At 36.6% G+C, this 17,114-nt stretch overlaps 1 protein-coding gene across 5 annotated transcripts; it reads left to right on the forward strand.

Annotated features, from left to right (window-relative positions):
* Positions 1–434: 434 nt before the first annotated feature.
* Positions 435–14,168, forward strand: lola (longitudinals lacking). 5 transcript variants are annotated; one of them, XM_076122503.1, is made up of 6 exons: positions 435–664; positions 1,177–1,383; positions 1,806–2,063; positions 3,620–3,869; positions 4,914–4,985; positions 8,523–10,697. In XM_076122503.1, exons 2-6 carry the CDS (start codon positions 1,210–1,212, stop codon positions 9,224–9,226), a joined length of 1,458 nt encoding a protein of 485 aa, XP_075978618.1. In that variant the 5' UTR covers positions 435–664; positions 1,177–1,209; the 3' UTR covers positions 9,227–10,697. The 5 variants fall into 5 exon arrangements, with proteins under 5 accessions (XP_075978618.1, XP_075978621.1, XP_075978622.1 ...); XM_076122506.1 differs by lacking the exon at positions 8,523–10,697 and adding an exon at positions 6,598–7,137; XM_076122507.1 differs by lacking the exon at positions 8,523–10,697 and adding an exon at positions 11,462–14,168 and having other exon boundaries at positions 436–664.
* Positions 14,169–17,114: the final 2,946 nt, after the last annotated feature.

The raw sequence follows: 17,114 nt of genomic DNA on the forward strand, positions 1-17,114 counted from the left end.
TGAAGACGTTACTACGGCGATTGTTAGTTACATTACCCCGTTCGTCAATAGATGGCGCTACATAAACCAAAGAGTATTTTCATACAAAATGACACGCATAAGTACAAAAAATAAAATGAAACAAATGAAATAGCAGCATTCAAGTTATTTTGTTTAAAAACTTGAAAAGTTAATTTATCAAAAGATGACATTATTATAATGGTGTCTATATGAAATCACGAGATATTCCGTCCAGAAGTGGGTCAAGGACAAGGTGTTCTATAAAAACGTAACAATGTTCATTTTCCATTGTTTAAGAATTGCTCAATTATTAGCTATGTTACCCATGTAATGAATTAGTACAAATCTTATCTAAGTTAAGCATCAGCCATCAGTTAAATTAATGTAATTACTAATTTTTCAAGCTTTCTAATTATTTGCTAATGGCAACATTCATAGAGCTTATTTTGGGTCATTCGCGTCGCTTCCAACTTGTACTTCGTTTGGATTTTTGTAGAGGTGCCTTTCTCTAAACTTGCAACATAGCATAGTTTTAGTTTAGTGTTTTCAATTTCATTCAAGAAAGCTGGCGGGTGTGCATTTTGTGTTGAAATTAAAGTGGCAATCAAATCTAAAATAAATACAAGTGTTGAAATACGTTAAATCAGTTAATGCAATAGTCAAGGTAAGCATTTTAATCTTTTGGTGTAGCGTTACGACCGCGATAAGGGCTTACTTATTGCTAGGACTTTTCATCTTGAAAATTTCCACTCGTGAACTTTCGAAGTTAAGTTTCTCAGAAGTTTCTTTGTTGACTTGAAACTTTTCCGATGTTCGTCGTGTCTTGGCAACGCGATGAACTTGAACAGCTTATATACGTGTCATGAAAAGTTTGCTCAGAAAATAGTAAAACTTAGAATTTTCGTCGCCATTTTATTTTTTGTCGCGCTGGAAAAGCGGCCATTTTCTTTGTGCCGCGTCGCTTACGACGACTCGTATGTGGTCCATAAAGTTAATTTAGTTAAGTTGGGGCGTGATCTCATCGTATGAAGTGATTCGGTGAGATAATTAACGCTATGCAGTGATGATAGTTCAGAATCCTGTGTTACTGTAGTCATAGTGAAGTTTTCCAAATGGCCTAGTTATTGCGTGGTGTTATTAGGCCTTGTTTAGACGTAGCTTTATTGTTGGTTGTAGGGCTGAGGGCGCGGCGAGTGGCTAGACGGCATCATGGACGACGACCAGCAGTTCTGCCTGAGGTGGAACAATCATCAGTCCACACTGGTGTCAGTGTTCGACACTCTCCTCGAGAAGGGCATACACGTGGACTGCACCTTGGCTGCTGAGGGACAGACGCTAAAGGCGCACAAAGTGGTCCTATCGGCGTGCAGTCCTTACTTCGAGGTACGTACTTTATAATGTAGGTCAATTACGATCGTGACGATCGTGTGTACCTGCAAGGCAACTCAGTTGTGCTCTAATAAACATACTACTGGTACCATTCTAGCTTTCATGTATTAACAATTAGGCAGTTTACATAGGTGCATAGATGAGTTGGCAACAGAAAGTTGTCTCAACTACTTTTTCTAAATGCCTGTTTGCAATTATTCATTACCTAACATCATGCTACTATAAGTTGTTAACTAAATGACATGCTAGTGTTTTGGTGCATTAACTAATTACTTTTAATTGATACTGATTCTAAGAGCTCATTGAAAGAGTTTTACATTTGACTGTGAATAGAAATAGTAATCTAGAGAAGTTTGAATAGATTATTTACAAACACACATAGATGTTAATGTAAACAAACTATGGTTTTGTTGCAGAGTGTACTATCACAGCAATATGACAAGCATCCAATAATAATATTGAAAGATGTGAAATATGCCGAGTTGAGAGCCATGATGGACTATATGTACCGTGGAGAAGTGAACATATCACAGGACCAGTTGGCCGCATTGTTGAAGGCCGCTGAGTCTCTGCAGATCAAAGGACTGTCAGACAACAAGCCCTTGAGGCCACCGTCGCGCCCGGCGCAAGCCGCCCCTGCACACCCGCCTCGAGCTCCCTCACCACCTCCACAGGTATGTGTTATTTACAGTTATTGTGATATGTCAACTTGACTTGCTTTCTAGTGATATTAACTACAAACTGAACAACCTAATGAAAACTACCCTCATTACTTGCCCAATTAGAATGCTATGCTATGTTGTACTATTCAGGAGCAGCATTAGGGAATTTTTACACTAAACAGTATTCTAGCTACAGAAACTGAATAACACTTGTCATTCCTTAGCGTCTTTACCCTCCTTGCATGTGTGTATTTCTAGAATTCATAATTTATAGACCAAATTTAAACAAAGCTTTCTTTTAAAAATAGATAGACGCCATAAGGATAAAAAATAGGAAAACTGAATTTATGAAACCATTACTATGCAGTACAAACAAAAATTGCAAGCACTAGTGCTTTTTGTCTAAACAACTTTTACGGCCAAGTGGCAGTATTTCAGACTTAATAATTAACTCTCAGTAGACTACATTGTTTATCTTCATTTATTTTATATTTTCCTCTTTTTCATTGTTTGTTAAGGTTACAAACCACAAATTTGATTTAGGTTAACTACTTTACTTAATTTTCCCTATAAAGGTATATATATTCTAGAACAGTAAATATTAATATTTGCTATACACAACTAGGTATCTTTGGAATGTTGACAAAATGATGTCTCACAAATGTTGTAACTTGTTTTAACATCAAAATTTTGAAAGTTTGGCAACATACTGAAGCAGACTTGGCAGATAGAATAATGTGCAATTAATCAACAAAGACTAAAGGTGAATTAAATTTAAAATGTGCAGTAACTATGCAATTAAAATTATATAAAAAGGTAACTTATTTTTGTGTAGATTTTCATCCACATTTGTTTTCTTGTTTTATGTTTTCACAGATGTACATACACAGATTATGTACCTTTGTTTGTGGACCACAAAAAATTATCATATATTTTTCAATAATGTAATGTGACTATATAATTGTTCTGCATTTGGTAACAACATAAGACCTTTAGTAATATATATGTATAATTGTGAATGGAGAAATAAATAACTTGAAAATAAATACTATTATTATTTGTTACCACAGCAACAAAATATTTAGTACAGAATCTGTTGTTGCTGTTGCATAAATATACATGTTTATTTATACATATTTATGTAACGATATCTTTGGCACCTTCTTATAAATACCATAAATTTCCTTCAAGAAATACTATTTGATCAAACAAAATTATGTGTCTACCTACAATTGTAAACTATTATACCTACCTGACTTAAAAATAACTTGTTAAATTGAAATCAATAAAGGAAAATAAAATCAACGGAAATGACGCTTTGGACTGTATGGAAGAAATATCATAGGTATATGTGGAAATAATGGAACATTATGGTAAAATGAACATAGGTCAAATAAAAGTTGAAACAATGTGCATTGTATTGGAGACATTTAGAGCCTAAACAGGATATTTGTAAAATAAGAGGACCCTATGTTTTCACAACTGCATTGGCCTCTGTAGGGTTAACTACCATTCCCAATTATGCATTTTTTCAAGAGTATTAAAGAGACTGTATCTGTTGTCTCCAGGTCCGTGATGGCAGCATAGACAGTCGCGAAGGTTCAGTGTCACCAACACGCCGCCGAAAGAAAGCGCGTCGCATGTCGACCGAAGGGCCGCCATCACTCCCGCTACCACCACCTAACGATAACGCGCAAGGGAACGGAGACGACCAACCACAATGCAAGGAGGAGTTACCGAGGGATGGAGTAGAGGACCTGACACTAGACGAAGAGGCTGACGAACAACCGGCTGTGGCGCACAATGACGTTGTACGCAGTAAGTATTAAATCTCGTTTCCAGATTTATTATTGACATTGTGTTCGGACCAGTAATGAGATACAATACGTAAATTGTCCTACCATTATCAACAATCGGTTAAAATTGTATGTCTTCTTTCAATTTATTGACGAATGGGCTTCGCCAATAATGTCTTCAACAAGACTACCGAGTGCCATAATAAAGCATCAGTTATGTTACAAGATAACAAAGTCATTTGAAATAGCTATTCATCAGTTATTCATTATAAAACCGTGATACCTTTTCTCGCGAGAATTTATACAGTACATTTAGTTTTATTTTCAAGTCGATATAATGCAATTAGCCACGTTTTCTATTGTTAAAATCAACCAAGCCGAGCAATACGTCCTTCAAAAGACAAAATGTTAAGTGTGCTTCAAAAATTATAATAATGACAATGGTGTAGCATAAGTGTGGTGGGGCTTTAATTTATAAATTATCTCCAAAAAAGTCTGTATGAATAAGCAATTCACTTTTCAGAATTGCCTTCTTAAGTGATTACTCTCGTTAAAAACAGATGACCTATTTTTTTTCTGTCATTCATATTTAAATGTGTTTTGTAAATATCTTCTTTTTCTATAATTCTTTAATTCTTAATATTCTCATAATTGTCATTTAACAATTGCAATTTTAACTGCTTCTTAATCATATTACGCCTTGACCAATCATAAACATTTTCGCTTGTTATTATCTATACATATAAAATTACTTGTACATTTTTACATACATTCGTATGAGTGTATGTAAAAATGTTACGGAAAAAGTAATTTGTGTTCTGATTTCCATTTGTGCTATATTTGTAAACAGTTTTATCTTTAGGTCAGCTCTCGTCACAATCTTTATTTTAAATGACAAAATAATAGCTGAATGAAATTAATAACAATTAAAAATATTATACGTATCACTTTTTTAGAATTATTACACCCGATAATTAATGAATTTTTAGTTAACAATTTTTAAATGATGGACTATCACAATTAGTATGTCCAAGCTGTGGCTAAACTAGATGTTGTGTCGTTCCAGATTTCCAATGGCACATGGAACGATCTCAAGATGATATAATGAACTCGAGTGACGGCGCCAGAGAGTCGCAAGGTAAGCACCACACGCTCGTACACGCGGCGTGGCCTCTCCTGCCACGCCTCTCACCAACATGTTGCGTTGATATTACACCGCTTTTGATGTTACTTAGTCAACCGAACAACGCGACATGTCACATGGGATTCAATTGATATTCTGGGACAATTAACTTTTTATATCAACACTGTATTCAGAGAGAAAAAACTTAATTGTCCCAGGCATACAAGGAACGGATGAAATGCGCAATGTCTTCCCATAATTTGAATAGACAAACAGTCATTGCTTAAAATAATCTATTTATGTTATATATAAATATTATATTTTCACGACAGTGGATATGAGAGTGCTAGTGTTTTCACATGTGAAACTCCAATCTTATATTAATTAGTATCTAATATTATTATAAACTACTAATCTTATTACAGTTGTATATTTTATTACGATTATCAGTTTTGTAATGATATTCCAGTGCATCAGGTAAAGGTATTGGTAAGGTTTTTACGATGTAGCCTTTTATAAGGCGAGGTAACTTTGGTAAGGTAAGTATTGGTTTACATTATTTTACTAGTTCACAGAATATGGTTACGTGTAAGCTTATGTTTGTGATATGGGATCTTAGTGAATGTAGATCATGCATGCTTCAATTATGTAATATGTCGTAGACAGCACGCGTTGCGATTAACTTTATGACAATTAGTGCTACCCTCTATATAAACACGTCTATAGTCTAACACTGGAGTGGATTGGTTATTTATATTGGTAAGTAAACTTTTAAGTATTTATTATCAATGATATAGTTGTATTACATTATTGTAGTTGAACATTTATTTTAATGTGCACGACACCCCACTTCGCCATTTTTATCGGGTTTTTACTAGTTGGTTTTATCATCGCTAAATGAAAAAATATCGTGGAAAAAGATTTTATAGCACAAGTGTGAAATTTGATATGTTTGTAGAAGATTGGATTGTCACCACACGATGCCGCCACCGAAGGTAAATGTCTATTATTTACATTGTCCACGTAGTTGATGGTTATGTGGCTTATTTATCTATTATTTTATTATGTTTTTCCTTTTTTGCATTCACATGTGATTTCACTGCAGACGTCTGTTCTTAGCAATTCATGTTAAAAATATTATTTTTTGTTGTTGTTCAAGTTTGCATGTTCACTAGGTCGGCATTTACAGTTAATAAAATTATCGGAAGCATGGTTGTTCACACGAGTTCCTAGTGGATGCGCATTTCATTTTTCAATTTACATTGCGATTATTTCGTACCTAGGACATTACAAAGAAAAAAAAATGAAGCCATGACACCAGATAACGGGGATTCAATTCAAACACGGGCCACAATAAAACTTACATTTCTAATGATTTCCTTTACTTCATCCCATCACGACTTTGCTAACATAACCTACGCTTTAATTCCATTGTCTCGACTGCCTCGCATTCTTTTTAACTGTATTCAAGCACCACTCGCATATACAATACAGGCACGTATCACGAACACTGCTCTATCACACCGTCCTTTCACACCTGAATAACCTCACACGACACCTATCTATTTCACTATACAATCCTATGCTTTGTATATAATTTATTGTCGCTTTTCATTTAATCTTCCAGAGCTACTGGTACACATGTATAACACTAATTACGCCAAAACTCCCTTTCCATTAACCCGTGGGTACTTTAAGAGCAATGATACTCAAAACGAAGATGAAGATAAAGAAATGGTTAGAAAGAAGGTCAGAAAGATCGCTAAGAATAAACTTTTGGCGGGACAGAGAAGGTCTAAAAAGAAATTAGAGTTCGGTACTTCTGGAGGGATATGTCGCAATGGGAAGGATAAAGATCGTTTATACGTTTGCTCTATTTGCAAGAAAAAACAGTACAAGTATAGAAGGAACAAGTTGAGACATGAGAAATACGAGTGTAACACCGGACCGCAATTCGGTTGTGATACTTGCGGGAAAAAATACTCACAGAAAAAAACCTTGATCTCACACGTCGCTCAAAAACATCCCAACAGGATGAAGGAGCTCCCAGCCAGACAGAAAATTAATTAATGTTGTTCAACATTTTTCGTTACTTTTTTTTAATAGTTTTGTTTATTTCTTTTATTACATGTTTCTTTATACAGACATTTTCAAACACATGAATTGTTAAGAATACGACAGTTAGGTTATAGGACAATTATTTGATCTCTTGGTGATTCCAGTATCAGTGTTCTTAGATTGTTTTCTATTGATTGTTGATTTATTTTGTTCAATCATAGTTTAGAATATCATTACTTTAATTTTGTTGATTTTGTCTAGACACATAGCCAGTTACTCGTTTTTTTTTTCATATATTTTTTCTTTTTTGAATATATTACTTTTCGTTACGCAAACTTTTGTTTTTATTTAATTTACAAAATATAAGTTCTTTAATTTAAAAAATAGACATTTCGAAGGATGATAAACGGACTGTATTACTTTTTTTATTGCAGGTGCAAATGCGTCGCCGCGAACTAATATCATGACGCGTAGTAAAAAGGTAAACGAGACCACGACACTTGCGATACTGCAAAACGTGAAGTCACCGCCGAGCACGCCCATTAACTCGCCCAACACGCCCAGTAGCACGCCTAGCGCGGCCGCCGTCCCGCCCAGCGCGCCCGACAGCGGCGTGCCCGAGGAGACCAAGGAGAACAAGAAGCGAGAGATCAAGAGCTCCCCGCCGCGGAAGAGCTCGCCCAAGTCGTCGCCCGAGCCGTCCCCGCGGGACAAGAAGAGCGCGGACTCGCGCTACAACATCTTCCCGCGCAGCGACCGCGCCAACCTGCCGTGCGCGCAGTACAAGACGGAGAAGGGCTACAAGTGCCCCAACTGCCAGCGCTGCTACAACGCGCGCAAGAACCTGGTGCGCCACGTGACGCTGGAGTGCGGGCGCGAGCCGCAGTACAAGTGCCCGTACTGCGCCTACAGCAAGCACCGGCGCAACGAGCTCAAGAAGCACATCGAGAAGAAGCACCCCGAGCACCACCGGCCCGACCCGCCGCGCGCCGCGCCCGACTCCGACTCGCCCAGCGTCAAGTGAGCCGCGCCGCCGCCGACCGCGTGCTTTATTAGTGCCTTATGATTACACTACGAAACTATTTGATCTTCCTTTAGATAATATTGAAATTAAATTTTTATATTCGTCATGTTTACTATGTATTGACAAATTTGATATTCAATATTTTTTGAGCTATTAAACGATTAAAGTTATGAGTAAAGTTCGCTGACTTTAATTTGAATCTGTCGAGTACTACCCGGTCCATTCTAAGTTCTTATGGGAAGATAAGTTAATAAAATCAATTATTTGGATTGTGCATGTTTTGCATGAATTTAGAAGCTTCGCCTTTTATAATTTCTAACAGAAATTATTATTTTTTATATTTTTTATTATTATAACGCATTTCTTTGGTTCCTTAATTTTATTTTAGCCTCTGGTAGTATTAACAAAGACTCAGTATGTAGTTCCGCTTAACTTATTATTTGCAATACCTTTAATGTATTGTATTTCAGAGTTACACAAGGATACCCACCTTCCGTCGGCCTTGCTGTCACTACTGTCGCAGCAGGCGCAGTCGCAGACGCTGGCCTCGCTGGTCCCGCCCTGTATCCAGGTCACCAATATCATGAAACCCGCCGCCACCAAAGACATCACGCCCTACCCCGCACCCCTACACTCGCTCAACTCCATACCCGAGAATATAAAAGCACATCTGCTGCAACAAGCTTTCATGCAAAACAACAACGTGACGCAAAGCTTGGACTACAAGTTGCCCAACAAACAAGACAACGAACTCGAGTCGGACGCAGAGTACGACGATACCGATGATATCGTGCTGCCCGAAGACCCTGACACTTTCTACGATTCCAACTGTAGCTTCGCGTCCAACTCGGGCAGCATCCACTCCGATGACGTGTTTGACACCAAGCCCGACACGAAGGGCCACTTCATGAAGCGAGACGGCAACAGCTCGGACGACGCGAGCCGTCAGTTCGAGTGCAAGCACTGCGGTAAGAAATACCGCTGGAAGTCGACGCTGCGACGTCACGAGAACGTGGAGTGCGGCGGTAAGGCGCCATCCCACCAATGTCCCTACTGCTCGTACAAGGCCAAACAGAGGGGCAACCTAGGCGTTCACATAAGGAAGCACCACAACAACGAGTGGTACATATACGCTAGCAACAAAGTTAGGCGAAACAAAAAGACCTCTATTTAGCTCTAAACGAGAGGAGGAATTATATAAAAAAATATTAGACCAAAGTAGATACCTAACCAAATCGGTACTGCAATAATTTTATTTATATTTACATTATTTTTTGTTGAAGACATTTTAATATACACTAAAGAAATAGTTATAATGTGCACATTCCCTAACGGCATTAGTGTTAATTTTGTTGTTTTTGTTTTAGAGTTTATTATGGTAGTTAAGACTGACCCTAAGTATTTTATTCTGAAGAATATGACCTAAGGTCGCCGTAATATTATTATAAAAAATATATTACAAATGGAAACTAGTATAGCGTGTCGTCCTCTCCAAAGTGATTGTGACATGGAAGTCTATTCACGCGTGTCCAATCACGAGTGACGCCTGGGTATGGGCGTCACCGGATCATTTGTTCGTATTTCCACTTGTTTTAACTCGAATTTGTTTAGTTTTAATGACCTATCATTCCTCAAAAGGAATAAGTAATTCCAAATTGATAATTTAGTGCAATGATATTAAATAATTAGTTGATATTACATTAACATTGTGCCTGGTCGGCAGGCGTACCGTAGTAGCATTAACCATGTTAGTTTCCAGCACGGGTAGAATTATTTATAAGGTGTGACAAAATGTCACTCCGGCCGTTTAGTCTCGCTATATCTACCTTTTTGTTCATGTTATACATAATTTATTTAAATTGTTTTCTTCCATTATTTTGTTAGTTCTTGGGACCATTGACCTTGTCTTCCTAACTTTCTTCGTAGCAAACCCAAAGTTATTTTAATGTTGTTTATTATTATTATTTATTAGGATAATGTTTTGAGGACTGTATTGTCCTATGTATTGCGGTGTTCTGAATTTTTGTATATGCTTATCGGTCCTACTGAAATTCGGAGCACGTGCGACTTAGATAGTTAAAAGCTCATCAATAATGTGCCTACAATGTTACCTGTAGTTATGTAAAACATATTTATTGATAATTTACATATTTTTGATTAGAAATTTGGTGAACTGGGATAAAAAAAATGTGTTCAAAATTTATATGATTTTTTTGTTTAAAAGATGTTATCTTGATATTAACTGATATTTACATGCAATAAAATATTTTCGTGTTTCGTTTAGCATATTGACTGTTGATATTTTGTTGTTAAACTAGGATAACAAAGCTATTTGACCAAAGTCAGTATTAGATTTTTAACGTGGTGATAAGAAATAAAGAATGTTATTTGTTGTTGAAACAAGTCATTGCTAAGCATAGAAAAATAAAATGTTTTTGATATATGCAATATTCCCTTCATATCATGTTACGATTACGGTATGAGGTACACATGTACACATGTATGGATTATATAAAATTGGATGTTATTATGTTGTTTGTTAATGTTATTGGAGTAGTTATCGATTAGTGTGATTTTTATATGAATATATTGGGGTTTACTTGGTAGAAAAGTTTAATCAAATATAGCTATAGTATATCAAATTACATTGTGTTTTCCTTGCTTCATAGCACTTTACCATTCCAGTATTATTGATGTATTACGTTTGTCATGTGTATGTACAAACTTAGTTGTTGCGATTAGGTAAGTCGTTTTGTTGATGCATACTAAATGTTCGTCGATTAACAAACGCATGTGTACGCATGAGACGTCAATAAAACATCAAACCACACTTGCTTAGAGTTTCAACTTGCGCATGTTGCATTATTTTCTTTTCCTTTTTCGTTCATACTAATATAATTAATAATTTCAGGTAGACAAGAAAGCCCATGGGTCGGGAGACTACATTTCATTAACAAAACGTTTATTACAAATACCCAAAGCTGTGTGACTAAAAAGCTCCAGTAACACCATGAGATTTCTTTAAATGCCTAGTACTTTCAAAGATTTGTGAGTCGCTTCAGAAACCACTGTAAGCAAGAGTAAACTGTGAAACAGTCTATCCTCGAATCGAAAGGATATCATGAGAAAAAAATAAACGTTGTTATTTCTTTTTTGTTCTTTTTTTTTACTTTTCCTTTTTTGCAAAGCTTTCATCACAGCACTCGGTGGACACTCACAGTAGAATATCTCTATTTATATATACCTATACATCTATTTACTCGTATGTATGATATATTACGTAATATGTATATAACATGTATCTATGTTTCGCTTGTAACTGTCGTTAACCACACGGGAATGTTGAATGTTGCGTTTGTGTGCGCGGCCGCGCCCCGAGCCCATTTTATGATACCTCTCGCGCTTTCAGGCGGCGGCTGCGGGCCCGAAGACGTGTCGTTCACTAGGATCGGCGGCCTGTCGTGGGACCAGTGGTCGGCGCGCCTGGCGCTGCCCTTCGCCGGCATGCGCGTGAGCGCCGCGCTGCCGCCCGCCGCCGGCGAGCCCGCCTTCACGTGCCCCGACTGCGGCCGCGTGTACAAGCTCAAGTCGTCGCTGCGCAACCACCAGAAGTGGGAGTGCGGCAAGGAGCCGCAGTTCCAGTGCCCCTACTGCGTGTACCGCGCCAAGCAGAAGATGCACATCGCGCGCCACATGGAGCGCATGCACCGCGAGGTGCACATGAAGCCCGAGCAGTACATCAAGCAGGACAACGTCGACGCCTGCACCTAGTGCGCCTGCCGCCCCGTCGCCCTGTCGCCCTGTCCGCCACCGCGCTCACTGAATCTTAGTCACTATATAAATACTCCATATTTAATAGGAACGTTGAACGAATATATTACGTTTTACATATCATTTTCTATTGAAAGTTTACTATTGGCACGGTTGCGAAGAAGGATAGATACGGTTTTTGATATATCTATTTTGGCGTTATAGAATCGTTAGTTTATTAAATTTAAAAATAGCAGTTGTAGTTAGAGAAGTTGTCAGCGAATTCCCGAGTTATCCCTATTGTGATAAATGTGATGAAATCTCTTTTGTGATAGTGGCGTCAGACAGTCACGTTAGATGTAATCGCCATTCGTGAGGTCACAAGCAGTGCCTTAATCGTTACCTAATCGAGTAATTAACGTAACAATCGAGCTAATGACGACATAGATACCTTAATGAACAATTTGACGAATTACTAATAGTATTCACACTGGTTACACTATTGGACCAGTGTTTGCAACTATTGCATTTATCCAGTATGTTAAGTCGAAAAGTGATTTTGTATAGTTACGGTTTTACTCTCTTTTTATATTTTCTTTTTTATGTACAGCATTTATGTAAACTATCATTCCTGATTTTGTGTACGTAGTCGAGGCGGTAGTTTTGAGTACATGTTGTTTTGGATTAATATTGTTACCAATCGCAGTTACTATCTTCTAAATCTGAATTTATAGATTATAATGGGTATTCACTTAAATATTTTTACGCTGAGAATTGAGTTCATATTATTTTTACGTCTAGAACTTGGACATCCAAATCGTTGTCAGTGAATAAGACAGCATGTAGAGATCTGTCGTACGGTATCGTCGATATGTACTGGGATGAACATGACGAGCGCACGATCGTGATTGAAGCTCTATACTGTATATCATAGTTATAATGAAAATGAAGCTATTTTCGCTTAGTTAGCAAGCACTAGTTCTTTGCCATAAATGCATGTTCCATTATTATTGTAATACTCATAAGTTAATTTTTTTATTTCAATTTATTTTTAGATCTCTTTACATCTAATGCATTTATTTTATTTTTAATTTAAGCTTGATACGTTTCTGTCGTAAATGTTGTGTGCAGATCGGTTACTCTTTTAGTTCCTCGCGATGAATATCTGTTAGTATATTGGATGTTATATTTGGGGCCAATTATTGTGATTACTAGGTCAGAAGAGTGCCTTAAATGATTGTTGAATTTATAAATTAGACACACTGCCATTAAGGTTTGTTACAAAGAATCGAGCACAATCATGTCGGTATGTTCAGGGAAGTTCCGTTTTATCTTCCGCATAGTTTTAAGTATTTTTATATACATTACCATTTAGAAATTATTTTAAGATTAGGAAGTGGTAGCGTGTATGTAAACTCATTACGTCGTAGCTCTAGACGAGACCGGCTCCGGCAAACCCGATCACTCCGCACACTTGTCACACACTCGTCAATCACTCGCATTACCCGGCAGTGATTTTACCGACAAACTACCACGTTAGATTATTATCCGCTGGAGTTACCATCATACAATCAAAATGTAGAGTTCACAAAGTACAACCATATAAATCTTGTCAGTATAAAACTAAGTGCCTTCAAAAAGTTAGTCATTAGAGTTTAAAATGTTTCACATTAAAAAACATTCGGTTCAATCAATGATTTCTCGTAACTTATTATTGCAAAATTTTCTAGGTTGTGATTTAATATTTGTACGATGTCAGCCAACTTGTAATGTAAAAAGTTAAATAGACGTTGTAGTTATATCTACATTACTATAATAGAATTAGTAAAAAGTGAGTTTATAAAGATATACTCTTGACAAACATATTTTTATACACATTCATACACAAATAGCTGTGATAAAGTTAAAAGTACTCAAAACACAAGTTGTAGGAGAAGTGAGAAGTAAGCGTTTAGTGTACAGACTGTAGGGTCGTCGTATATAGGCGAGTGAGGCCGTGAACATATCACCAGACTCTTACTTGTAGTCACGCCAGTTGAACTTTTCACTTATTATAATTTGTCAATTCTTGATGAGTGTTTTTTTTACAAACTTGCGAGACACAAGTCAGATTGTTTCACTTAATATTACAGCAGGGCATCACTCGCCCGCCGACGTCCAGTCAGCGCCCCATTTATCAGTATCATGACCCAAGTGATGTTACGAACAATACCTAGTTACTCTAACTGTAAGAAATTACTACCTAGAATATTTGTAGTTATTGTAGATACAATTTACTGTCAATAAGAAGTTACAGTGATTAAAATGCATTTGATTGTATTTTTATAACCTTTTTTGTATTTTAAATAAAGTTGCTATTCTTGGTACGTACTCGTTTTAATAATGTATACAATGTATTTTAATTTATAAAATATTGGGTTGGTGGCTTACTCGTTGACTTGGGATTATTTGTAATTATCATAAATCTCCATATCTTCGAGTAAGGTCTTTACATAATGTGCATGAGCGAAATTATCATACTCAAAAATAGAATGTGAATTCATTGTATTTTCAATGAGTTTACAATTACTTTGTAACTAATGGTTCTATGCATAACAGTGGTTGCATGCTACTTTAAAATAGAATATAAGGGAACTAGTTTTAGATTAATACCAGTAGTATACGAGCAAATTAATGGGAGACATGGTGCATTTTCCTGAGCTTTCACACGGTAGCACATTTCCTATCGGTGGCTTTGCTTTACACACGGTGGTAGCTGTATTGTGCACGTATTTATTTTTATTTGCGTTTTAATTTCAGTTGCACAGTTGTACACTCCTTATATATTGAGTTACGGTACACCTGGGTTGAGCAGCGGTAAAGCCGGGTGGACACTTTATGAATGCGTCGACTGCGGGAACAAATACAAACACAAGGGCTCGCTCCAACGACATATAAAGTACGAATGTAGAAAACAGCCGAGTTTCAAGTGTCCGTACTGTGTGTACCGGGCGTACCAGAAACATAATCTGTTGCTACATGAACGACATCTACATAAAGATATGCCGGAGAAGGTGGATTTCGTGTCGGAATGACCCGCCGCTAATGGCTTCCAATGTCAGTACATAAGTTACATCATACGATTACTAACTTTCAACGTCTACCGATTTTGACTAATGCAATAACAATGCAATACTCACAAAGATGTAACTAGTTCAAAAATGTATTTCCTAACTCTGTTAATTCGAATGGCTTGAATGCCACATGGTCAAAATACTATCCCCAAAGCTCTTGATTAGGGCGATAACAAACATTTTGTTACCTCCGAAAAATCTAACAATTGACACACATAACTCTGTTGTTGCTAACGCATGCAGCTGTCGGTCTAATAGAAAGGCCCAAAACATCAACAAGTGACTAACTTTCTCCGAAACTTCTAGCAATTTAATCAGCATCGCCTACATAAACTAAATCTCACATTTTAACCGTTTACGCTCACATTAAATAAGGTCAACGCGTCTCTTTATAAGCTTTATAACTTTTTAGTGGCATGCTTTATGATTTTTACCTGAACATGGTTCCTGCAGAATAATACATTAGGTCTCATTGTAAATAATGTCATTTTCATTGACTAACTTTAAAAATAAATGGTTTTTAATAATTTTAATTTTAAAAATATTCTGTTACAGCTGTTACTGTTACCATGAAGGGAAATCAACTGGACCTTATACTTAACTCAAGACTTCAAGCGACTCAAGAGATTGGTGAGAACATAAAGAAAACACGTCAGTTATCATAAAACGTATCCAGTGTAATCTGATTTTATGTTTACCAAAGAATTTCTCGTCAAACGGGCACTTTACTGCCTAACGGCACATTTAGGAAGATGCAGATTTTTGTATATTATTAAAATCGTACCCATCGTTATGTATCTAATAGATAGAAATGAGAAAAATAGAATGGAATATACCCATATAAGAAAGTATTATATTGCTGATAAGAGTTGATTAGTTAAAACTCACCAAGTGAAAGTGCATCTATCCATAAATGTGCCCTCTATATTGTATCCATATTCCGTAAATTTTGTTGCAAGCTCTTTAAATAGGATTATTTTAATTGAATGTTGGATAAGTATGCATCTATCCTAACTTAACGACTTGGAATCACCTTATTATTCAATATAGCACCATTCACTTTTTTCCGCATGTTGTATCTCTTTTGATCGTGAGCCATTTTGTGCCAATTATTTCATACATACATACATAATATCACGCCTTTTTACCATAAGGGTAGGCAAAGGCCAAAGAACGATCTGCTAGGCACGATGCTTAAAATCTTCGCTTGCCTTATTTACTACCATTCAGCATATTATAAGGCGCCCATAGCCAGTTGCGTTCACCGGTCGGTAAACGATCTGTGGGTTAAGCAACCATTGGCGCGGTCATTCCATAGATGGGTGACCGCCTAGTGGTATTTGAACTGGGCGTCTCCGTGCTTCGGAGGGCACGCTAAAAGTCGGTCCCGGTTGTTGTCTACTAAGATAACAGTCGTTAAGCCACGTCAAAGGCCTCTCGGGCGGCTTGAACAACTTTGACACTAGGTTGACCACTAACCATACGACAAACAAACAACAAGCATATTATACAGGACCTCCGGTTACGAGTACTAAGTACCTGACTGATTCAATAATTTCACTGTTAAAAAATGCTAAAATAGAGAAATTATGTATACCCAAGGCCCAAAATTTATCACAATTATTTTTCTATATTAATGGATTCTAAGTCGGCAAGTTGTGGTAGATAATTAATTACAGTTGCCAATAATTATGATAACGAATGATTTTGTCAGTTTTTTATCAAAGAAAATGTGCGTATTACTGTACCTAACAATAATGAAAGACAAAGGTTGAGCTGTTATGTTATAAATAATATTTTAAATAGTTGACGATACATCACAAGTATTATGTCACACAGATACTACTCTTACGACGTAACATTTAATTTTAAATAGGACTCGGTAGCTTACACATGGCAGCTGTCGTAACCAAATACTTAGTTGTTCTAGAAAGAAATACCTATACACTTGAATATTATCTAAGATTTATACAACATTACAATATACTATTATATACGTAAGACATCAGTGTTTTTCGTTAATATTATAAAGTTAGAGCATAATATTAATAGATTGTTATATTTTCTTGTTCTTGTTATTAATGTTTGTTTAGTGTGTGTTCCTTGTTACCAAAGAAAATTTATTAGATACTGCAAGAAAATTGTAACAGAAAACATGTATTATAGTAAAACAGATACAGTATTCTGTTAAAATATCTA

This window comes from Anticarsia gemmatalis, chromosome 14, assembly GCF_050436995.1.
Source record: "Anticarsia gemmatalis isolate Benzon Research Colony breed Stoneville strain chromosome 14, ilAntGemm2 primary, whole genome shotgun sequence".
NCBI lineage: Eukaryota > Metazoa > Arthropoda > Insecta > Lepidoptera > Erebidae > Anticarsia > Anticarsia gemmatalis.

Coding starts and splice junctions, on each gene's coding strand:
- lola (XM_076122503.1), top strand. CDS start 1,210: ATGGACGACGACCAGCAGTTCTGCCTGAGGTGGAACAATCATCAGTCC. Junction 1,384..1,805: donor CGTGCAGTCCTTACTTCGAG/GTACGTACTTTA, acceptor GTTTTGTTGCAG/AGTGTACTATCACAGCAATA. Junction 4,986..8,522: donor CGGCGCCAGAGAGTCGCAAG/GTAAGCACCACA, acceptor ATTGTATTTCAG/AGTTACACAAGGATACCCAC.